Genomic DNA, 24,660 nt, shown 5'->3' with positions numbered 1-24,660 from the left:
GTTCTTGAGCTGTAAGCCATAAAAAGGTTTTCTGGATTTGAGTTTGAATATTGGTATATTATTGAGGTCTTCATTTTATTGGAATATCCTTTTTCCCTTAAATATGATGGTACTTCCAAAGAAGTCTCATATTGCAATGATTTTGAGGTGGGTGGATATGCACTAGTATGGGAAGCCATGGTTGCATCATTGACTTCACTGTGCTTGTAATAATCTACATGATGATGTTAAATTGAGAATGGACAAGTGATGTGTGGGAGCCATATATCCAGACTGGTGAGCAGTATTCTGCATAGGGTAGACAAGGGCCGTGAAGAGCTCTGTAGAGATTTTGCATCAGCTCCCCAGGTCATTCCTGATAGTTTCTGGATGAGATTTACACACACCTTTATTTTGTCATTAATATTTTTCAGGTACTGGTGGCTTGTGAGGCTTCAATCTAATGTCACACCAAGATATTTTGGGGTGGGAACAATGGGCGGCAGGTATAAGAGGCTTGGAGATGCTAAGCCTCCCAAACAACCGCCACTGGAAGCTCCCGCTTGGTCTCTGCACCAGTGACTCCACCTGCATTGCTCCTCTACCTGCCCCTGCTCTGCATCTTCTCCTGAGGCCCCCCGGCCTGCTGCTCATTCCTCTTGGCCTCCCCACCCATGCCACTTGCCCCTCGAGGTCCCCACCCCCAATGCTGCTGTGTGTGCTGCTGAAGCTGGAGCAACTAAGCTAGGGCTAGTGACGGCGGGGGCAGACCGGCACGAGCAATGGGCGGGGCCTCAGAGGAGGGGGTGGAGCAGGGCCTGGGGTGGAGCATGGGTGCCTCCTTGGGGGGGAGGAGGCTGAGTGAAGGCAGAGCCTTGCGGTGGAGCCAGCCTGCCCAAATGCAAGAGGCACGCGCTGCCTATGGTGGGAATGTGTTTTATCTGCTGGCCACAGAAATCTATATACAGTTCCACCTTAGCATTTTATCTAAATAATGAAAAGGCTAACACAATAGTCTTAGAGGGGTTTGGTTTTAGCATCCCGTATAAAAAATATTCTTCCATGATTTTAAGGTGACACACTGAAATTCCTAGGTAACATTTTCAAAAGCACTTAAATGACTTGGCTTTCAGTGGGCCTGAAGTGCGTCTGAAAGCATGTACAATGGCCAAAGAAAACTTACTTTTAAGAATCCAATCCAAAATATTATTTATATAGTGCTGAAAATGTACATAATGTTTAACTAGAGAATATAATAAATAAGAACAAAATCCCTGCCCTGAACAGTTGTTCAGTTATGGGTGAAACTCTCAAAAAGTCCACAAGCTGCTTAATCATCCATAACAACTTGGAAATGAAGAAAAGAATTGCATTTGTCATCACCACCACCAGCTTATATCAGTTGCATGGCCAATATTACAAAGCATGAACAGGAGTTCTCTATGGGCATGATTTATGGGCCATATAGTCAGAAATCCTTCAGCTTCACTCATGCAGAGAGCACTGCTTCAGAGCTCAGTTCTGCGAAGCATTGGATGTCCTAGTACTTTTGCATGACCTCTCAGTGGCTCACCCCTTGCACAATGGAATCAAAATAGTTCTCTTGCATTTTGAGCGTTCTGTAGCCCCCTGAGGAATGCATATCACCTGTCAGAATGCATAAAAGAATGCAGCACTGTTACCAAATTTGACCATCACCTTGGGGTATGCTCATTTATTAGGATTACTTTCCTGGCCGGGGGGGGAGAGGAGGGGTTGTAATTCTATTAATGTACGGTTTATGTCACTTGTGTTTTTAAATGGAGCTTTACTTCTCCCTTCTGCAAGTCCCCTCCCAATGGAGCTACCTTGCAGGACCTAAGTTTCCCAGGGCTGGGCTCCTCCAGCCAGACTCAAACACCCACATTCACACACATCTTCACAGATTAACAAAGCGCATCTGAGCGGACTGGGTAAAAGCAGCACTTTTAAGCTGATACTCTTATATGCCCCTGGATTCAACAGGCTGGGTCAAACAGCACTTTCCAGCTGCCACCCTTATATGCTCCTTGACTCCACAGGCTGGACAGAGCAGCACTTTCAAGCTGCCACCCTTATATGCCACAGGTTCAGCGCATCGCTATCCCCACTTTCACTCTACAGTTATTCTGGTAGTAACCCCCTTAATGAGCAAACCCCACAGGATTTTTGAGCGTTACAGAGATCTTTGGCTTAGGTAAGAGAAGCGTTGCTGCAGAGCGAGATAGGGAAGTCAAGAACACGAAGGAGTAAATGAAGTTTGGAGAGGGTTTGGCAACCAGCTTGATTATAACAGTTATTTTATTGCCAGGTATATAAAACATACGATACTAATAGTACAAGGAGAGATTTCAATTGGGGTATTGGGGAAATCTAGCCCAAGTTTGATTACAAAAGTCAGGTTTAGAAAATTATACATGGACTGAGAGCGAGAGAGAGAGAGAGAGCAAGCAAATTAGCTCTGAGGGAAAAAGTGGGCTTAACCAGAGAAAAGAGAGAGAGAGTGTGTGAGAGTTGGGGTCTCACCACCCAGCGCAGCTTGAATCGGTCGAAGGTTTCCAGGTGCCAGGCTGTTCAGCTTAGGATCCGGAGTGCTTGAGACAGGCAGAGCCCCCAACACGATCAGTCAGGAAAAGGTGAAGTCCCAGTGGAACTGATGCTGCTTTTGGATCCAGGCATCAGAACAGAGGTTTGAACTTGGGTAATATTCAACTTTTGCCCTAATATTGCCCTAATATTCAACTTTTTATAGCATTTTGTCATCTATATATCCTAATATTAGAAATAAGTTAATCATAATACAGAAGTTATTTTCCCATAAAAAGTTAAATAATTTTCTCAATTTCTTACATGCTTAGTACAATAGATCCTCGCTATAACACCCTTTGCAATAGCAAACCTTGGGCTATAGCAGACCTGGTTTCTGGATCCCACCTCCAGCCCCACCCACTGTGGTGGGGGGCTTAGAGTCGTTCAGCCGTGGGGCTGCAAAGAGGTGGGGGCTGACAGCTCCTCCAGCCCAGATCTGAGGCGGGGACAAAATGCACCTCCAGCACTGAGGCCATGGCAGAGACAAAGTGTTCCTCCGGCCCTGGAGCTGGGACAGAGATCTCTTCTGGCCCTGGGGCCACAGTCAGCATAGAGTGCCTCTCTGGCCCTGCAGCTGGGACAGAATGCTCCTCTGGCCTCAGGGCCACAGCAGAGTGCTCTCTTCCCACCATAGCCCGGGACCAGAGGAGTTGTCTCCCCCTTGCTTACCCCTGACTATACCGAACAAATGGATTTGGATTCCCTGGGGTTCATTATAGCGAGGGTTTACTGTATTTGTTTCATAATATATAATGCTTTTGTAGTTTGAGCAGAATTAACATAGAAGATCTGGTAATGGTACTTTTTTTTTTTTTAAAACAAACAGAACAACAGTAGTTAGCTGAGGTGGTGGTTTATGACACATATTGATTATAGCTGAAGATGAACCATGAAACTGGTAGTAAGTCTCAACAGATCAATCCCAGTTTCCTACAGTCTCTACTTGCTTCCTGGCAAATAACGCAGAGAAGATGGGCATGAATTCAGTGAACAAGGATTTGATAGAATAAGGGAGGCAACAGCCATTAGAAAGAAACTGCAGGATGTCATATACAGTGAGGCCATTGACAGAACTGAGTCCACTTTTCATTCAGAACAGGCAGTATCAATTGTGTGGCATAGAAATTGCTATGCCCAATACACAGACATAGGTAAAATCCAGAGGTGAGAGACCATCTTCAACTGAAGCATCACGTGTGGCAAGCTGTAGTTTCCCCAATAAAAACACCAGTAATACAAGACAGTCCAGTTTTGTGAAACCCATGATTTGGAGATCTTGCATGTTTTGACAAGAAGTGCACCATAAACGGAGACTCATCTCTGTAACTACATTTAAGATGAGTGAACAGATAATAAGGGCAGGTGTATATGACCACAAAGTGAGCATTCATTAAGCTGGAGTAAATGACCGTATAGCTGCTGAAGGCAAGTACCATCTGACTTGTTACATCCTGTTAATGAGGTCTGTGATGAAGAAGAGTAAAGACATCAAAATTACTGACACAGCAACACATCGGCTTTAAAGTGGCTTCAGCATACAGCCATCTGAGGTATAGCATCATTACTTCAATCTTGTAAAGGAAACTGGCATTGAAATTTCACACTCTTACATCAGTCATAGATCCTCATTTAAGGACAAACTCCGAGCCCATATTGGAGACTTATTTCCGTTCATTTCCTTGTCTGGTTTGTTTCCTGCTGAGAGACAAACTCTCATAATTCCAGCCAAGTATAAATACATGTTCATCTCACAAATGATTCTTGCCAAGATGATGAGATGGCTGTCCCCATTTACCATCCCTAAGAAGATATATTTCTGACACTGGTGCATGTTGCATTGGAAATTCCAGGAGATACTTTGTCATACCCTGGCCACGAAGGTTTCAATGTCAGTGAGAATGATGTCTGCTTGCATTCCAGATAGCCTGCACATGTTCCTCCACTGCTGTATGAAGATGATGGTATTAATGAGAACTCTGAGAAACAAGAACCAGTAAAATTCAAAGTGCCTATTGTAGCTCAAGACTTTGTATATGGTGTGAGTTTCGGAAAGAAATAGACACTAAAGCAAATTGGTCTTGGGTAAACCCTCCATCAAGCAACAAGGTCAAAACAACTGGTTCAGCTTTTCAGTGAGGCTGGCTACTGCATTAGTTATGAAGGAATCCTAAAGGTGGGCACACCCTAGCAGAGAAAATTGTAAAAAGTATGGATGCTGAGAATGATGCTATTACTACTCCCAGCTGGTTCTTAGGATGTTTTTTTCTGTATGCACCTGCCAATATTGACATAAATGATGCTTATCGGAATGGCAAAAACAAATTCCATGCAACCCATGTTCTGCTTGGCCAAAAGGACCTGCCCCGATCAGATGTTGAACCATCTAAAGCCATCAAGCAACAGCACACTTAATGTTCCTGATGCAATTGATACAATCCTATCAGCCAATGTAAGAAATGGCAAAATAAACCAGTAATCATGGGCCATGTTTGCAAAGAGTGATATTCTGAATCTGAAGAAAATGGCAAAGCTGCAGTGCAGGCAAGAGCTTCTGATTTGGCCTTTATCATGACACCTCAAAATGAGAACCCAAGATGTGGGTTTCAGCCAGTTGTCCATGACAACAGAACCAGAAATAACTAGCACTGGATACTTGTCAATCATTCATGCACCTGCCCATTAGCTAGATATCCTCTGTTAGGGTGACCAGATAGCAAGTGTGAAAAATCAGGACGGGGTGGGGGATAATAGGCACCTATATAAGCAAATTGTGAATATTGGGACTGCTCCTATAAATCTGGACATCTGGTCACCCTATCCTCATTGCTATTGTACAGAGATGCAAATATGTGTCATTAGTGCTTGGGCAGCAGTATATAGTGCTAAATGTGGATGAAGCTGTGTACTATAAACTGATGGAACTAAAATGGTACAGAGAATGGCTTATTCCATGATTAAGAGGCCTCCATATCTCAATGAACTTGAAATCTCACCTCCACATTAGTGACCAGCAGAGGTGAAGGTAGTGTGAACTTCAGGTTTTTGGTGGCAGTACATGGAAATAGTGGCCCTACTGCTCATTCTCAACCCTGCCCAGAGAAAAGGAAATTGGGAGCTGCATCTCTTCACCTTCAAATGTGTGATGACATTCTTCATGAGATATGATGACACAAACTATGCAACATGGGGCGCCATCTGCACTGTAGAAATGCATCCACTACCACCTGAAGTGCTCAAGGAGAAAGGAAACTTTGTTATCAAGAAATCATGTCAGAAGTTCAACCGAGTGGACCTGGATCAGACCCATAAGTGGCTTAATGGCATAACAAAGAAAGGGGGTGGAATTACAGGCATCACCTGTAATTGTTTAGCCCTCAACTGATGGGCTTTGTTTTTACAAGCTGAGAGACCATTTTGCAACAAGACACCAGAGCCATGTTCCACATTGGCTTGGATGACTAGCTTATTTGCAATGAGTCCAGGAAGACAAGGAAGCAACATGACAATGAAGATGAAGGTGACTGACTAATACTTCAAAGGTTCAGAGTTTTCTCTGGGGAGGAACTATCCACTTCATTGCAAAATATTTCAGCAAAAGATCTGGCTACTGAAGCCATGCAAGACACACTGTTGCATGCAAAGATCCTAAGACAAGTGCAGGTGGACAGCTTTGTGGAGAAAGTTTATGATACAAGAGGCAGAGCTTGGAAATTACACATTCATGATGCACTGACAAAAGTAATGTTCCAACTTTTTCTATGCTATAGGGTGTGGAAAAGGAGTCAAAGGAAAGGTTTCAATGATGAAAGCGGACAGAAGTATTCTTCAGCAACTAATCACAGCCTATGAAGCCAGCAGAACTGTGAATTTGCAATAAAATTTGAAACAGGAGTTAATGCCTGTCCCTTTGGTATTGGCACAGAAAAATGGCAGTCTAAGAACAGGCACAAAATATTGACCGCTTAATGTCCACTGCCCACCAACAGTTACCCTTGTTAGGAGAATGTGGCACAGAGGCCCATTGATGCCATCTAGCAAAGAGTTCACGGTTCTGCACAAGCAACTCCGGTCTCATATCTGACAAACTGAGTACACCTAATACACTGCTTTCATGATAGTTATCCATAAAGATTATCATGTATCTAATGAAAGCTTGTAATTTATTAATACCCATAATCATTACGAGATGTGTGTACGGGTCATCTCTAAGGAATAATGTAACTATATTGAAAATTAGGTCTTATGGTCTTGGAGTGAAATTGAGTCACCAGGGAATAATATGCCTCAGTGCCAGCCCATTCAAGTGTGAGGAAGTCATCACCCCTCCCTGGCTAGCTGATTATGCAATATATGGCTCAATTGTCCACCTTTGCCCCAACCCAGAAAAGTCGATGGAAAACTGTCAAAGGCAGACTATAAACATCAAAACCACTTGCAAGGAACAATATGATCACCCTGTCTGTGAATAAAAGTAAAAGACTGATTCAGTTCACAGGATAAAGACACTTTGGATCCATTCACTAAGGAGGTACTTGGATGAATAGAGGTGATTCATGAGAGACTGGGTCCTAATTCCTTGGGCATAGTGAACACTGCAAAAGACTCAACTGTGGGGTGAGAGTTTACTGTATTAGATAGGAAAGGCAACTGTTAATAAGTGTAGGCCAGAATTTGCATTTTATGATATTGCCTTGTACGCAACCATTTGTTTCCATCACTCTCACTTGTTTTTATTTGAATCTCTGTTCTTTCTTAAATAAATTGCCTTTTGTTTTACTATAATTGAAGTGTTGTGTGTGATACAGGAACAGTGGTCCTCTTAGGTAAAACTGGAAAACTTGGATAGACTGTTTCTTTGGGAACAGAGGATGTAGGATTTCTGTGGGTATCCAGTGATTGGGGGTCTGGATGCCACAGGGAGATGGTTTGAAGGACTTCAGGTTTGGCGTGTATCCATTGTCAACCTGCAGGGAAAAAGCAGGGCTGGTATAGTCCAGAGGAAAGTGCTTGAGTGGCTCACAAGCTGGTTGCGTTAGGGATCTAACACCCTGCTAGCATAGCAAAGCTCCCTAGCTCCCAAGGCAGGTGGTAACAAGGTGACTCACTGCCCTGGGTGTCCCAAGAAGCTTCACAGAGAAGCTGTCTTGTGGTAGATGCACAAGCTTTGATACAAGCCATAGGAAAGCCATCTGGAGCCAAAACATTTGGAGACTTTGCAGATTCATTTGTAAAAGCAGTACTTAAGAGTGGAGAAGACATCCACAGAATAGATGTTGTGTTTGACAGGTACTATCAGGATTCTGTTATGGGTGGTATAAAACAAAAATGCCCAAGAGGTACAAGACCCGTGCAAAGAGTGGTGGAAGGCATATATGTGCCTCTTCCAAGTAACTGGCTGAATTTCACTGCGCTTCCAGAAAATATTTTTATCTCAGCAACTAATGACACAAGCATCAGATGATAAAATCATCATTCTGACAGGTGGCTTTCAGGATGAGGCTGAAGCACAGGGTTCGACAACAACAGTTGACATCAATCAACTCCATGCTCATGAGGAAGAAGCAAACAAAAGAATGATTTTTACACTGTTTCCGCAGTGATTATTACAGCCAGGGACACTGATGTACTTACTCTTTTGTTGACTCACTATAGCAAAATGGCATGTAGTCAGCTTTGGGTGAAAGCTGGCACTTCAAAAGAACCAAAATATTTTCCTATTCATGCCGTTTGTGAGAAAGTTTGGCACTGTTAGAAAATTCAAGTATCTGAGAACCAGCGCCTATGTTCATCTCCTGTCTCCAACACAATGGGGTTTTCTTCATAGCCCGCACTGCCAAGTATTTTAAGTATAAAGTGAATTTAATGGAGACTGCAGAACTATACAACTTTCATACAGAGGCAAAAAGAGATGAAAGTATAATCAACTTTTCTCCTCATTCAGCAGTATGTCCTACTTTGCAAATAAATTTAAAGATAAAGACCTGAGATTTTCCAAAGGTGCTTCAAAGAGATAGCCATAGCCACAGAAATCTCATTAACGTTCAAACTCCCTTAGGCTTTTTACATCATTTACAGCATGGTATTTTCATAAGTTGTGACTTTCCTCTTTAATTCTTACAAACTGAAAGAATTCCTCAAATAAATTATAATTAAGCATATGTTTTGCTGGATTGGGGTATCCCTTCCAACTTCCAATTCTCACTTGATCAAACAGATCAAAAGATAAGTTCTTTCCCAGGGCACATAGCCAAACTCCTCTATTCCGTTGGGATTTACAGGGAGCTATGGGTTGAGGAATTTGGAGTCATTGGTTGTGGGGGTATTAAATAGTTTGTAGTTTTGAAATGGGCTATTTGTGATTCTACGTGGACTATGGTGTGAAGTGGCCTAGGACAGTTGTCTTTTGAATAAAATATTTTTATCTTTTTTTGACATTCCTATTAAGTGGACAAGTGCCTAGAGCTTAAATAGGTATTTTTAATATAAAATCATGTAAGTAACTGCAGACTAAAAATTACATTTTGGATTGTAAGCTTCTAAACTCTTCTAAAACTCCATAAGGAGATGTGAGTAAAAAAACAAAACAAAACCTCTCCTTCATAGTGTATAAAGATGGTCTCATAAAGGACACTCCTGCAAGCCCTTTGTAACCAGTCCTTTAATTAGAGTTCTTCTGAAGGGAAAGCAGGGAAAAGAGGGATTCCACTCTAGAATCCTGTGGTGTATTGGGGGTTTTTTTGTTTGTTTTTAATTCCTGCCATTTTACAAAATTAATATCCTTTCAAATGGAATAATAAACATAGTATTTGATACAAAACTGTTCAGGCATGACAGATTTTTTCTGTGTGTGCTTGCTTCGGCAGCATGTATACTAAAATTAGAATGAAACAAGAAAAAATTAGCGTGGCCCCTATGCAAGAATGACATGCAAATTCATGAAGCATTACATACTTTCAGGTTAGACTAGATAATCTAATGGTCTCTTCTGGCATTTAAACTCTATGAAAATAGTTAGGCCCTGTCTATATGGGGCATCTTTTCACTTGCATGGCTATACTGGTGCAAATCCCAGTATAGCTGTACTACACATTGCAAAGCAGAGCTTGTACCAGTGCAGTTTACCCAGGTTTGGATCTGGTGAAAACACTAGGCATTGTAAAGGCCTTAGCTTAAAATTGTTAACTTGAGTATGAAGTCTTCTTTTAAAAACCTTGCAGTGTGCAGAGGTCATGGAGTAGGAGCTGTCACTGACCCCTTAATCTTAGGCAGTAATGTAATCTTTCTGGGCCATCTGGTGTCTCACAGACTTAGATTTGACTCATATGAAAGCTCCCAGAAAAGAAATTCCATAATAAGAATTACATTATTGGTTTAAAGAATATTTAGTATAATGTATATTTTTAAATTAATGATTTTTTAAATTAATTGAATTATTTGTTACTCTTTCTGTTGAAGTTGATGTTAAGCAGCAGCTTTATCAAAAGTACAACTATAAATTAGGTCCTACATTTTTGGTGATTTACAAAGCAAGTTTAATGGTGCCTGTCCTTGATATATTATGTAATCGAACAGAGCATGGCCGTGCATGGTTTCCTATTCCCATCTCTGTCACAGAGTGGCTGCGTGACCTTGGAAAAACAACTTAGTATTTTTTTGTTTCATTTTTTCCATCTATAAAAATAGTGATAATACCTCTATCCTTTGAGGTATTGCGATAATTAAAGATTTTACAGCACTTGAAACCTGTCAACCTCTTTGTAAGTGATAAGTAGTAGCAAAACTGAATTATTTATAGCTGTTTGAACGGAGCATATAACTGATATTTTCTACCTATGTAGTACCTTTTAGGTGAGGATCTTGATTCTGTTTAAAAAAAAAAAAAAAAAAAAAACCTGGGTGGGCATTATCCCACTGAGAGATGGGAAAACCGAAGCACCTACCCCCCACCCCCTTAAAATTCTTTATGCCTTACAGGAAGGGAGTGTCTTTTAAATGGATTCAGTGTTGTTCAATTGAATTCACCTAACAGGACATTAATAATCTGCAGAATAGGTGGAATTCTAAGGCCCCTGGACTATAAATATTGAGTGACTTACCAAGGTCACATGATAGCAAACCTACCGTGTGCTGGGCATAGAAAACAGGTTGTTTAACTACCAGAGATCTCACTTTTTCTTCCATACAGTGCCATGCACATTAATCTTCAAACACTGCTTCTTGTTCCAATGTTTCTTTAACAACAGTAACAGGAGCACATTAGTTTTAAAGCAGTGCTCAGTATAGATGTTAGGATATTTGCGACTTGCAATGGTGCTATGCAAGTCTAAGTGATTGCCTTTAATCGAACATGTAGAAGAGATGAAAAGATGCTTTTTAAATATCTTCAAGAAGATGCAGTCTTTAATAGTGCAGCATTGTTGAGTACTTACTGTACTGCAGTGTCATCAGTGGGTGTGACGCCAAGCCTTGCAGTGGGAGTTAAATATATGACTGCCTGGCCCAGTGGCAGAAGAGCTATTTATTGAGCAATATGTATCTTAAAAGTTCTTATGGCTTGCCTTTGTGTCTGGGAACTCCTAGCTCTGGGCATCTTCCTTATTTGTTTATTTCTTTCATCTACTCTCCCTCTCTCTATTATAACAGAAATTAGAGTTTTATCTGTATTTATATAAGTTAATAAGACTGCTTCACCTCCCTAGCATCTGCATTGGTTCCAAAACATGCAGAGAAGGTGAGGTGGGCATTCGGCAGTGGATATGCAAAGCATGCAGACTGGCAACAATCAGTGTTCTTACCCTTTTGGGAACTCACTGACTCTGCAATGCAGAACTGCAGCTTCTGCTTCTGTGAGGCTTTTTCCTTCCAACCTTCACCTAACCTAAAATGCTCACATCACTATCCAGCATGTGACTTGGATGGATCTAGTGGCAATGAAGATAGCCACCTTGCTCTCCTTTTGGTTGGGGAGGGGAGACGTTCCCAAGCAGGAGCCCCTGGTGCCGTGCTACATCTCCTCCTCCTCCCTGCTGCCTTTATGTATTTGCAGGGACAGGTGCAGCACCTTTCTCTTTCCTTCCTCCCCCCTGACGGGGCTATCTTACATGTCTTTCATATAACGGAGCCCAGTACACCTGCTGCCACTGGACAGCAAAGCCACGAGGGGCCACTAACTGGCTCTCTGCTGCCATGGAGGTGGAGGAGAGGGTGGCTTCTGCTTGCTTTTTTCTTCAGGGAGTAGCCATTTTGAGCTCTGGCTTTCTCCTGGCAAGCTGCCATTTTGGTTCTGTTCCAGCCCTGCCAGGGTCATAAAAGGGACAGGGCTCCCAGAAGATATTGGGGGGGGGCCTTAATTATGATCTTTTATATTTCATCCTCCATTTTTTAATATATGGGGGCATAAAACAAATATGCATCCTGTGTACATCACTGTAAGAGCAGGAATTACTGTAAACAATTTGTTATTTTTATTTAATAACACTTGCAATCCCCTCCCTTGAAAATGGTTTGAGTATTTTTGATATGTGATCTGACAGTTTTAGATGAACACCAAGGTGCTTGAACTACAACGTGAATATGTAAATAAATGTCTGTACCACTGTTGCTAGCTCACACTGTGCATGCTGGTATTAGCATTCCAGGAGTGGTTAGAATATAGTTAATGTATAAATCACGCATTTGTATACCAACCGTCACCACTCAGGTGGGCACGGTAAACGAAAACAAAACAAAAAGAGAAAGAAAAATGTTTAAAAGGTGCAGTTTATTAGAAAAATTTCCAAAGCTTAGGATGTTTCTTTAAAAAACTCAAAGCAGCCTCTACAAGAGAGTTGTGAAGTGGCTGAAATAAATGACTGGGAGCAACATAGCCCATATGGAGCTGGTGATGTTGAAAATTTGCAAGCAGAAGGAAAGGCTGTAGAAATAGAGCAGCATGTTACTACATTCAAGACTGTTCAAGAAAAAAAGGTAAATGTATCTACCGCTGTCGGTTTCTACAGATCCTGCATTGTTGAGAAAATCTGATTAAAACAACAGGCAGTTTTGGGTTGCCAAAGGTTTGGCTGGTGTAGAAATGTAGAAGTAGCAAATTTTCTGAGTTCTGTACGGATAATTGCAGGGAAAAGAAAAGAATGTTTGTGTTCTAAAGAACTATATTCATTTTGTCTACCCCTGGGTGAAGTTGTTGCGTGAGATTGATTGGCTTATTTACTCTCCATGTACAAGAAACGCTTACTGCTTTTCATATAAGCTTTTCTCCAGTAGATTGCATGCTTTTATAGAAGGCTTTAGTGATTGGAAACATCCCAAGTGACTCTGAGCGTTAGAGAGGCACATAACACTGATTCTGCATGCTGCCTTGGGTAACACATACAAAAGCATCTGGTAGGGACAAAGTTCGCTCTGATCTGGCACACCATTTTAATCCAGAAGACCAGTACTGGAGAGATGTTCTTCAGCATGTAGTGGCAGATATAAAGTTTTAAATGCTCGTGGGTTTGGCTTTCAAAAGCACTAGAAATTATTTTGAGGTTTTGGAGCTAATAGAGTTTGATCTATTTATGGCTGACCACCTGGCTAAATTTAGACAGAAGAGGGAAAGTAACCCCTCCTATCTGTCCTCAGCTCTCTCTGACATTCATTGAATTCATGGGAATGAAAATTTAAAATACTGTAGTAGGGGAATTACAGCAAGCCAAGTATTTCTCTGTAATTGTTGATTCAACACCTGTAGTGCATGTAGACCAGCTCACATTCACCTTCTGATTTCTCAATTCATAGGGGCATATAATTGTGTAATTCATTGGGTTTCCGCCACCTGAGAATCACATGTGCAAATCTGGTCAAAGCTGTGCTGGCTATGATAAATAAATAAGTTTTGGATGTGTCTAGCTGTCATGGACAGCCATATGATAATGCTACATTTAATTGGAGTCAGCAGCATTAACAGTTGCTCAAATGCAGTCATTCTGGGGGGTTTATGCAGCCGCTCTTCTCTTTCTGCGCTGCATCAACATATTGATGGAAATCCTATTTCCACAATATAAATACTGACACTAGCCAGATATTGTTGACTCTCAAAAGTCTGTCAAATACTCAGTGGTGTAATTGTACCGATTCTCCCAAGCAATTATGTCAAAACTATAACAGTATTCAACAAGCCATGGAAGATCTTTCAAAAAATACAAATCAGGCTCCTTCCTGATGCTGGTTGAAATGCAACTTATATTCAGAAATAAATGGAACAATTGGAGACGGTGTCATGGCACACTTTTGGACACTGCGTTTCAGTGGTTCAAATTGACCAGCAGCCCGTTGCAAAAGATGGACATGGCTCTAAGTGCTGCTCTGACTGTACTATCTGGAAATATTTATTGGGATGTTGTGTGACCAGTTTGAGAATTTTGAATTGAGTGCAGAGAAAATGTGCCATGCTACTTCTGATTACAGTATATTCTGCTTATTAGCAACTTCCTTGCCAGAAAAAAGTTGCCATTATCTGGCAGTTGCTAATAAGCGAAAGGCAGGTTTGAGAGGTTGCAGCCAGGGAAGGAATTGCTGGGATATGCTTGGCGTGTCCCAGTGCTTCCTTCCTTAGCTGCAACTTCATAAACCTGCCTGCAGCTGTGGCCTTTCTTTCAAACAAGGTTGTTAATAAGCAGCGTGCTGTTGCCAATATCCAAATTCCATTAATATTAAAGTCAATGGTTTGGGATTGGTTCCTGACAAAATGTTGCTATTAACTGAAAGTTGTTAATATCTGGGTTGCTAGTAAGCGGAATCTACTCTACTATCAACATGAGTTTGTTGTCCTTATAAAAGAAAGCCAATTGAGTATGAGTCTGAAGAGGTGGTAAGTACTTGAATGAAGCCATCCATCTGTTTTTTCATTTTAGTCAGAACTGACAAACTTGCAGTTTGTCTGCATCACAGACTGGATGCATTCAATGTGCTATGGGAGCAATTTGAAGTCCTGTATAAACTGGATTCACTGTATGTAAGTGAAGTTCACAGACATCCAGCAGTTTATTCTCAATTCTTAGACCAAAACTTTCCTGACAAACTCTTTCAGTTTCAGTTCTCCACACAAAATGAAGCAAATCATCATATGCACTGAAACAGATGCTACGGCACAGTTGTCTTCAGTTTACACTATCTAACGTTGACACTGGCCTATGAATTTTTCTCAACTTATCTGTGACGAAATGTGAAGGAGAACAGTCATTTTCAAACATGGGTAGGATAAAAATAGAACTGAGATCCACAGTGCTGCAAAACAGTTTGAATGCTTTGTTCCTCACGGCAATAAAGGAGAGTTGATTCAATAAATGAATTTTGCCAACCTAATCACTGACTTCAGTTTGCTTAAAGCTTAGAAGAAAACAGTTGCATACAAGGTATGAATTGTTTTGTATTGCTTTTAAATTCAGAGAAGTACCCATAGCAAAGGTATTTGTTTTTTCACCTATCAGACACACCATTCACTATGTTATGTTATTAATTATAGTGCATATTTGTTGCTTAAATGAATTGCTTTACCTCTATTATTTGCTATTACATCTTTATCAAAAACAAAAATTGCTATCTTAGAAATTTATCTGAAAAGCTTGAAAAATAATCCTAATTATAATTTGGGCTGTTTGTTGAACACAATATTAACATGAAATATTACATTTAAATGAAATATATCAGACAATTAGAATAGTGTATGCCATTTTGAATATTTGCCATTTTTTTAATAATATTTTGAATATTTTGCCTTTTTTTTCTTTTTCTTTTTTTTTGCTTTTTTTTTTTTTTGCTTTTCTGTAAATTGTTTTGGAGAACTGGTAAGGAGAAGTCAGCGCAAAGTTGAGTAGTAATTTTAGGTGATCATAAATTCTATTTTAGTGAATACTGTTATATCTGAGTTCCACAGTAGTCTGTACGCGAAACCTAATAGCTCTGTTTCTGCATCCTCTGTACTGAACTGGTTATCTCTTTCCTCTGTTGGTGCTTGCATGGAATTGCTAAGGTGTCTAGTGTCTAAGCTGACATGCAGTATTGAACAGGCAGTGTTTCTGAGGAAACCTATTAACTGTACATATTAATTGCTCTAAACCTAATTTTTCATGTTGACTGTGGTGTGTGTTTTGTTCCCTTTATTCTGTTAATTACTTGGTTTTCATCGTATCAGGAAAGTTTAAAGTTTTTTGTTTTCTGATTGTTTTAACAGGAAGTGGCTTAGAATATGTGCCCAAGACCATGAGTGTTCTTAATCCAGACCTGAGTGTCCTGCCCTTACCCATCCTCATCTAATGAGCTAGATCTTTTATGATGCCAGGGGCGAGGCTAATTGTCAAACTTTGTTTGGGGACTGGAAAGAATTTTTTCCATATTGCAAAATTGGCAAACGGCTGTGTGGGGTTTTTCACCTTCCATCCAGCATATCTGTGGTCTGGATTTGGGCAGGGCAAATTACATTGTTACAAGTTTAGCGAGCTCCATTGTGGTTGGTGGTTTAAAAAGGGTTAAACATGAATCCACTGTAACCCAATGGGCATGAGCTCAGAGCATTTGTTACCTGATGATGGGATGTGTCTCTGTGGTGTATGACTCCCCTTGTCTCCTTTCTCCTACCTTTTTCATGGAGGAAGGATGCAGGATAGCATTCTGACTTCCAGTCAGGTTTCCTGGGCATCCCTGGGCATGTAAGGCCCTCATACATGCCTCTCAGGTTTGTAGAACCAGGCCCAGTTGAAATCCACACTGGAACAGCCCAGCTAAGGTAGTAGGGGGAATGGTCTCCATAGGTTAAGAATTTTAATAAAGTTGTGGCCTCTTCATTTAACTATACTCTGGTGTATGTGTTTCATTGTTTCTGTGTCCATGTCAAGTTGTGGTCTGATTGCATACAGGGCTTTCGGAAGCAGCTCTCTCGGAGAAGAGTCAAAGGTAAAGAGGGAAGCATATGAGAGATAGTAAACTGCTTCTCTTTATAGATGGCTAAATTGTAAAATATGGTAGACTTTATAAAATAGTATATTGAACCTATGTTCATATGTTACAAAAAACATCCTTGGCCAGACTAAAATGCAAAGAAACCTAATGGTCTGATGTTGCCAGATGTTTAATAGTTAAATCATAGTTGACTTTTAACACATGATTCCACTGCTGTTGTAAATAACCCAGAGTTCAGGGCTGTCTTCAGAAATGGATTAGAAACTGCCAATAATGCTAGCCATATCTTCCTTTTTTTCCTCACAGCACATTGATGTAATTAACTTTTGTTTCATTTAATTATTTCTTTAGGAATCATTAGGGTCTTTGTTCCTATATTGCAGATAGCGGGTGCTTTATGGTGGTACTTTGTCTCAAAAGGAATTGAATACTTGGACACAATATTTTTCATCCTGAGGAAGAAATTTAACCAAATCAGTTTCCTTCATGTCTATCACCATTTCACTATGTTCACCTTGTGGTGGATTGGTATCAAGTGGGTTCCAGGAGGACAAGGTGAGTGAACTGTCTTTTCTCTCAAGGCAGTATAGAGATAAGAGTGAGAATCAACCTATTTAGAATTAATAAAGAAACTGCTATTTCATGGAGTTAATACTATATGATAAGTCTATTCAAATAGCATTGGATCATAGCAGTTACATTAGTGTAACTTCCGTCTGTGTGAAATGACAGGGAGGAAAAGAGAACAGAGCTGTAGTTTTATGAATTGCAAAACACTTCATTCACAGACATCAAATGCAAAATTGAGATTCCACCTTTACAAACTCCATCTTTAAAAAAAATCATCACCTTGCTATATGAAGTAGGCAGATAAATTTGACTCTTCTCACCAACAGAAATTGGTCCTATAAGAGATATTACCTCACCCACCTTGTCTCTAATAACCTGGGACCAACACAGCTACAACAACCCTGTCTAGCCTAACTTTTTGCAGCTGCAGAGAAGAAAACTAGGAATCAGAACTATGAGCCAGCTTCTGCCCTGTTACTCCAGTCTAAATCCATTGAAGTAATGGAGCTATTCTGGATTTTTACTAGAGCAGAATTTGGCCCTAGGTTTGAGTTTTGGGTTTGTTTTGTTTTATAACAAAGCAAGTAATGAAATCTGAATTACTCATTTGAAGGTTTAGCAATAAACCCATGTCAACTGATTGTAGAAGTTGTTCATAATGACATAAACCTATAATTAATTTTCTTTTCCATTCTTTCTCATCCTGTAAAATTCACATCAAGGAATTCTTACTTCCATTGTTTCCTCCACACCCTTGCTTTATGCATTGTTTGCCTGCATCATGTCTTGCTTTGCTTTGCCTCTCTCAATTTATAAATTCTACTGAGGCAGAGGTTGAAAGAAAATGTCCCATTCTGTTTGTAAAGGGCTATAAAAATAACTATAAAATAATTTACAATAATCCATGTAATCTAGACTAAAATTAATCCTTTATTAAACTATATATATACACTAAATTTTATATTTTTTATTTTTTTTTACACACTCATGCACTATATATACATTAGCTATATAACCACACATTTTATATTCTATTTCAGCCCATGGGGTGAAATTCATATCCACAGCTCTGCGTACAGGGGTTGGAGGATGGAATTCTCCTCAACCTAGCCGGAGGGTGAGAGGAATCTTGGATTCACTAGGTGTTTGCAGTTACTACTGATCACTGCACTCATTATGTGGGGGTTGTGGCCATTGAATAGATGCGGTTTGTAGTCCCAACTACCACTTTCCACTGAACCCGCTACCCTCAACTCCCATAAACTCCTCAACTCCCATAAACTTATGACTGGGGCCATTTCAAAGCTCGGGTCCAATTGTTCAGCCTCTACAATTCCTGGCACCAGCAGAAAAAATGCAGCAGTTCTGTGCTGTGGCCTTTCTGCAGCAACAAAGGCCTGGCAGGAGGTCAGGATTTCATCCAATATAAACTAGGATAGGTGTCAAATTGTTACAGATTTTTTTGTGTTATCTGTTCCAGTGTTTTCTAGCAGATGACACATGGCCTACATACAAGCAAGTCTAAATTTCCTATCAGTGTGGCAATTCACAATAATTCATAATGACAATGAAGAGTCAGTGGGCCAGGGAAAGAATGAGAATGATTCCATAGTCTGCCACTTAGACTAGGAGACCCAAGGGCAAGTCCCCTACTCCAGTGACTATTTATTTTTCCAAAGTGGCTTTATAACAAAAGAGATTTAGAAAGATTCATACCAGAATATCCCATAGACCAGGGCACTCTCTTGAGAGATGGGAGAACTAAGTTTCCTTCTTCCCATCAGGCAGAGAGGAATTGAACTAGGGTCTTCCGTTTTATGCGTAAGCTGCCTTACCACTGGGCTACAAGGGAGTCCATTGTTTCCCCTCCCCCTCAACCCACCTCTGGCAATTTTGTAATCTAGTCCTTTTTTGCTTTTGTCACAATGCTCAAAATTGAAACAAAAAATTTAGAGTCGGGTCAAAATAAAATTTTGTTTTGATGTTTCTGAAACATTTTGAAACTATTTGGCGAACTTGACATGAATTCCTGAATACTTTTGGGTTGACCAAAACTGCATTTTTGGAAAATAAACTATTCATTGAAAAACTTTTGCCTAGCTCCAGTGATGGTGACATTGGGAATTCTCATGCAGGCTCATCCTCAAGACCTGCGAGAGGTAATTCACCAGTATCAGCAGCTGCAAAGCTGATGCTGAAGAAGCAGCAGGCTTGGGATGTTCACAGCAAAAAGGGGTGGGCCCAAGCATGTTGTTTAGTGTTGCGTTGGGCCCCCCCCCTCAAAAAAAAATTCTAAGCATCAGCAGGGGGACTAGTAAAAATGCTATAAAAGTGTGTGAGAAGTTTTTCACATTAAACATTTTTACATGCTATATATTGAATGAATCAATTTTTTAAAAGTCCAGTTGACAAGTGTCTAAGGTTGAGCCCTACATGAGGATTTTCAAATGAAATTACAGGAGGAAAACCTACAGTCCATGTAGCCTAAAAAAGTATTACCCCTTGCAAGACAGTATCCTTGCCCGCAGGGGAAATTACCATGAGTTCTGCAAAAAAAAAACACCACCCTCTCCTGCATGACAGTAGTCCTTTTAGACTATGTTGGCTGTGTAGCAATATGTGATTTGCTGTTTGGAATCTTAGGCCATCACTACTTTGCAAATGTGTAGTATCTATTAAAATGTGCATGTCTAAATTGCAAGAATAATTTTTTTTAAAAGATTGACGTATATTAACTACCTAAATAATACTTTTCATAGGCTTGGTCTATACTTACCCCAGCAATTCGGTGGTAGTCAACGGGAGTTACGCAAACTATGCAGAGAACTTGCGTAACTCCCGTTGACTGCTGCACTTCTCTTCTGCATGCCGTCTTCATGTACTGCGCCGACGGGAACCGCATTCCCATCAACGCAGCGCTATGCCACTTGAAGGGTTGGATTATCAGCGTCAACTTCTGTATCGACTGATCGGTTCTTCACTGACCGCTCAGTCAATCCAGATAAGTTAGCCGCCATCAGTGTGAACATAGCCATATACTGCTATTGCACCCTATCAAACAGTGCTTTTTATTGAAAAGTTTTCAGGCCAAGATTTTCAAGAGTGAGTGCCTAAAGTTTGATATTCAAGTCCATATTAAGGGCTCGTCTACACATGGAGTTGTTCCTAATTAACTCCATATGTGGAACTTTTCCTGGTTAGGTTAACCCACAGGAACAAGTCACTCTTATTCTGAAATAAGAGGGTCCACATGTGGAGTTCACTAGGAGCTACTCCATGCGTAGACAAGTCTTTAGGCACCTATATAGGTGGTTCTGGTTTTCAGAAGACTGTAATTCATTGATGTTAATGGAAGTTACTGGGTGCTCAGCACTTTTGAAAATCATTCTATGTATTTGGGTGCCTAATTTTAGCCAACCATAGGTGACAATATTAGCCTAAATGTAAAGAATTATTAAATTTTCAGGGAAATCATGAAATATCAGTGCTAAAGTTCATTTTTTTTAAACAGTGGATTGTTAAATCTACAAACACCCATGTAACTTTGCTCATGTGAGTAGTCCCATTGAAGACAGTGGGAGCGCTCACATGACCAAGTTACTCGTATTGGTACCTGTTTGCAGGCTCAAGCCTACACAGTCAAACCTGTCAGAGGCCAAAAGATGTGGATTTCAACTTAAGTTCAGTTTTTATGCATATTAGTATTTAGTGCTGACAGTGTGCATAAGATTGTAAGTGCAAAATGTGACAATTTTATTTTTGATGTATAATACAAATAAATAGACATCACTGTCTTGGTTTTCGTGTTTAAAAATAACACTATATGGATTTTTATTTTATTTCTGAACAGCTTTTTTTGGAGCCCAAATTAATTCTTTTATTCATGTGGTTATGTACATGTACTATGGATTAGCTGCCTGTGGCCCTAAATTTCAGAAATATCTGTGGTGGAAACGATACTTGACCATATTACAAATGGTAGGTAAAATCTTTCTCCAAAGTTGCTTGCTGTCTGTCTCTCTGTCAAATGGAATGTGTATCAGCCAAGCATGAGGCTGGATGGCTGTCACTTGTTCACAGATCAGGTCAGAAACTGATGTATTTCTAGAAGTTCAAGGGACTTCTGAAATAATTACACACACACACACATAAAAATTGCTCTATGATTACTCTTTTTAAAACAGTCAAAACATGCAATTAGCCAATAATAGTAATTAAACGGTTATTTTTGCTTTTGCAAAATAATCAAATGCATATCAGTTTGATTATAGTTTGATTATATGACAGAAATAATGTCATTGGACTAGGCAGTACTTAAGGATCAAAATAACTTGATTTAAAATTAAATTATAGTTTATTTCCTTTTTATTTTTTATAAATACCTGAACACCTGATTACCAGAAGGCAATTATACCGTGATGCTCTTCCGTGCCATTAATGTAATCCTTTATTTCAAAGGAAAAGCCAATCACTGTAAAGTTTGATATTTAATCTTATTATTTACACAGCAGCACCTGCTAGTGCAGATGGTAGTTAAGGGTCTGATGTTGTTTCAATTAGTTCTTTTTACATTTTTAAATTAATTTTCGTGTTCGTGAAACAGCATTGCAGATTGAAGCATGTATTTCAATCCTCAGACCAGGTGCAACACAGAAAGTGACAGTGACACTTTCCTAATGTTGCCCTACTGATCTGTTTCAACTCTGAACTGCCAGAGATCTACTCTAAGGGGGGAGAGCTTCCAGGTCTATTCACTTCTTGGTTTCTAAGACTGTCAACAAGAGTGTCCTTTGTTTCCAGTTGTGAATTATGGGTTTTGTGATGTGCAAGCAAAAATCCACAATGTACTAGACTGAGTCCACTTATTCTTTCCACATTACCTCTTGACTGCTGTTTGGTAGTTTGATTTGCAATTCATTTCTGGGCTGGTTGAAAGGCAACATACCCCATTACCATATAATGGGGTAAGCGATAATCAGTCACGGCCATTTTCATTTTTTAATGTCCCAGCGCAAGGATTTTTCTTAAATAATTTCTTCTTTGCACAAACTTTGTCTTTTCCTTTATACATGATGAAAGTATGTAGCATATGAAATTGATTTACATGCTGTGTTTTATAATTAAACTTTAAAAAATACATATAGACCAATGGTTGTATTGTGTATGCTGATCATTTGCTACTTTTTACATGCATCAATCCGTGTCCTTTTTTTTTTTAATTCATCGGGCCTCCGAACAGAAGAGTAATTCTGTATTTCTTATCAGCTTCAAAATATAGGCTTAAGTTAACCAGCAGACAGAAAATTGAAACGGCTTTTTCTTGTGGATTATATAGGCCTTGTCCATGCACAAACTTGGACCAAAATAACTAAATCAGTTTTAATACACACCTTTTGTTAATTCAGTGCAAGTGTGTGTATGAACACTCTTATTTCAGAAAAAGGTGTCTTATTTCAATTTAGCTTAAGTAGATTTTTTCCTAACTTAATCAAAATAGGGTATTTGTATTCTGAAATAAGTGTCTACAAACAGACTTGCACTGAAATAACAATATAAATTAAGACGGATGTAATCAGTTATTTCAGTGCGAGTTAGTGAGACCTTTGCAACAGTTATATCTATATGGTTAAATAAAAATAGTGGTTGGAGCCGAAGGGTAGGAAGAGCTATTTAAAATAATTGTTTTAAATTTAAAAAGAATTACTTGTATGTATTGAAGGCCTTACCTTTCTCAGCAGTAGATGGGAGAGAGTTGTGGGGAGTGGAGCCATCTTTGGCAACAGGGTATGGAGGGTGTCAGAAGTTGAGGTGCCCATGTTTATAGTCGGCATATGCATGTGTAATTTTGAGAGCAGAGTACTGATTCCTATAGTACTGGGATTTGCATAGCTGTTGTGCAGCTTTCCATGATCTCTGCCAGATACTGTAAAGGAACAGAAGTATAATCTCTAGTAACTTCCTTATAAAACTTAAAATGCTGTGGATTAAATGTTTTACCACTGTTTGTATTTGTTATTGTCTAGAGAAATATTGCAATTATATATTACTTATGTGAACCACTAATTGTGTTTTACAATTGACTGTTTTTTCTTTATAGTTCATATTTTGTTGTATTTTCAATAAAAGTTGGTACAGTCAAACCTAACATAGCATCAAATATTTTATTATGCTATATTTTCTGTTTTTCAGATTCAGTTCCATGTGACTCTTGGCCATACAGCCATGTCTATTTATATCGACTGTCCCTTCCCTAAATGGATGCACTGGGGTGTAATGATCTATGCTATCACCTTTATTTTCCTGTTTGGTAACTTCTACTATCGGACATATAAAATACCTAAGGAACCCATTAAGAATGGCAAAATAGCGAATGGTGCTGTTGCAAACGGTATAAGCAAACCAGAAAGCAATCTAGTGGTGGAAAATGGAAAAAAGCAGAAAAAAGGAAAAGCAAAAGGAGAGTAACTTATCCAGGCCTTAACCATTGTTGGCAGTGGGGATCCTCCAGTTTGTTTTAAAAAGAAAAAGGAAAAAAAGAAACACTATGTACCAATTAACCCTTAGGTTACCGAAGAGCTAGCACACAGATATTTTTATTATTTATGAAGATTGTTTTAACAAAAATACTTCAAGTTAAATTTCTGTTGTAATTATGTAATTATCAAGCATTTGATGATCTCTGTGTAAACTTTTAGACCGCTGGCGCTGGTGAATGTAAGAGAGAATTGCAGCAAATAACATGTTTTAGCTGTCCTAAGGTTAATATTACCAGTGATGCAACTGACTTGTGGAAGCCCACATATCTGTGTGGGAAAAGGTAGCTTATGAGCATTTCTGTTTCTGCCAGAAATTTATTAAATTCCAAATTATGATGTATGTTCTGATCAGAAAATACTACTTCTCTTATTATTTAGGGATATCTCAAGGCACAGTTATGTTTGTATGCTGTTAGAACAGAGTTTGTTGAGTTATCAGACTCTCCTTCTTTTGATTTAGTGTCTGTTACAATTTTTCTTGTATTGTGGAAATATACCTACCTCTTTATCTGCTGAAAAGAACATTTGAACATTAAATAACTTTAATTTCTGAAATATGGAGTCCTCTAATACACGTTAAATATACAGTTAAAGCTAATTGGATAAAAGAATTGCTTTCCTGAAAAAATATATTTTCACTTGTTTTGTAGAATCATCGTCTGTCTCTTTCAGTGCAATCTTGGAATGGTATTTTGGATGTGATTAAATGGGGAAAAACTTTTTTAAAATTTATACGAAACAGAGTACATCTCATGGCCTAAGCTAATCTATCTGATGTAAGGCTATTCTACCTTGTCCCCCACCTGCATTAAACCCATGGTGCTAACTCTTATAACTCTCAAAATGATTGTATGGTGAGGGGGAGCATACTGTAGAACTTAATTCTTCTTCTGCAAATGCGATGTGCATTAGATGCCAGTCATGTTCAACAGAAAACACACACAGCTTGGTCAGGAGAGAGAATCTGCAGTTGTTATATGTAGTTACAGCAAATATATTGTAGGTATATTCTGAAAATGTCTACCCATAA

The 24,660-nt window shown here is 39.4% G+C and overlaps 1 protein-coding gene and 1 non-coding gene across 3 annotated transcripts in view; both read left to right on the top strand.

Moving 5' to 3' along the window:
• ELOVL4 (ELOVL fatty acid elongase 4) overlaps positions 1–24,369 on the top strand; it is a 50,793-nt gene extending 26,424 nt beyond the window's left edge. For both annotated transcript variants that reach the window (XM_067532651.1, XM_067532650.1), the window contains exons 4-6: positions 16,908–17,079; positions 20,945–21,072; positions 23,284–24,369. In XM_067532651.1, the coding sequence (XP_067388752.1) occupies positions 16,908–17,079; positions 20,945–21,072; positions 23,284–23,559 (576 nt within the window). In that variant the 3' untranslated portion in view covers positions 23,560–24,369. The remainder of the gene's footprint in view (positions 1–16,907; positions 17,080–20,944; positions 21,073–23,283) is intronic.
• On the top strand, positions 9,434–9,541 carry LOC137143092 (U6 spliceosomal RNA). The gene has a single exon (XR_010917111.1). It is a non-coding gene; the product is annotated as a U6 spliceosomal RNA (small nuclear RNA).
• Positions 24,370–24,660: the final 291 nt, after the last annotated feature.

Source organism: Emydura macquarii, unplaced genomic scaffold (assembly GCF_026122565.2).
Source record: "Emydura macquarii macquarii isolate MOO-44397 ecotype Brisbane River unplaced genomic scaffold, CSIRO-AGI_Emac_v2 contig_3295, whole genome shotgun sequence".
NCBI classification, from domain to species: domain Eukaryota; kingdom Metazoa; phylum Chordata; order Testudines; family Chelidae; genus Emydura; species Emydura macquarii.
This window is presented reverse-complemented; position numbering and strand designations above follow the sequence as displayed.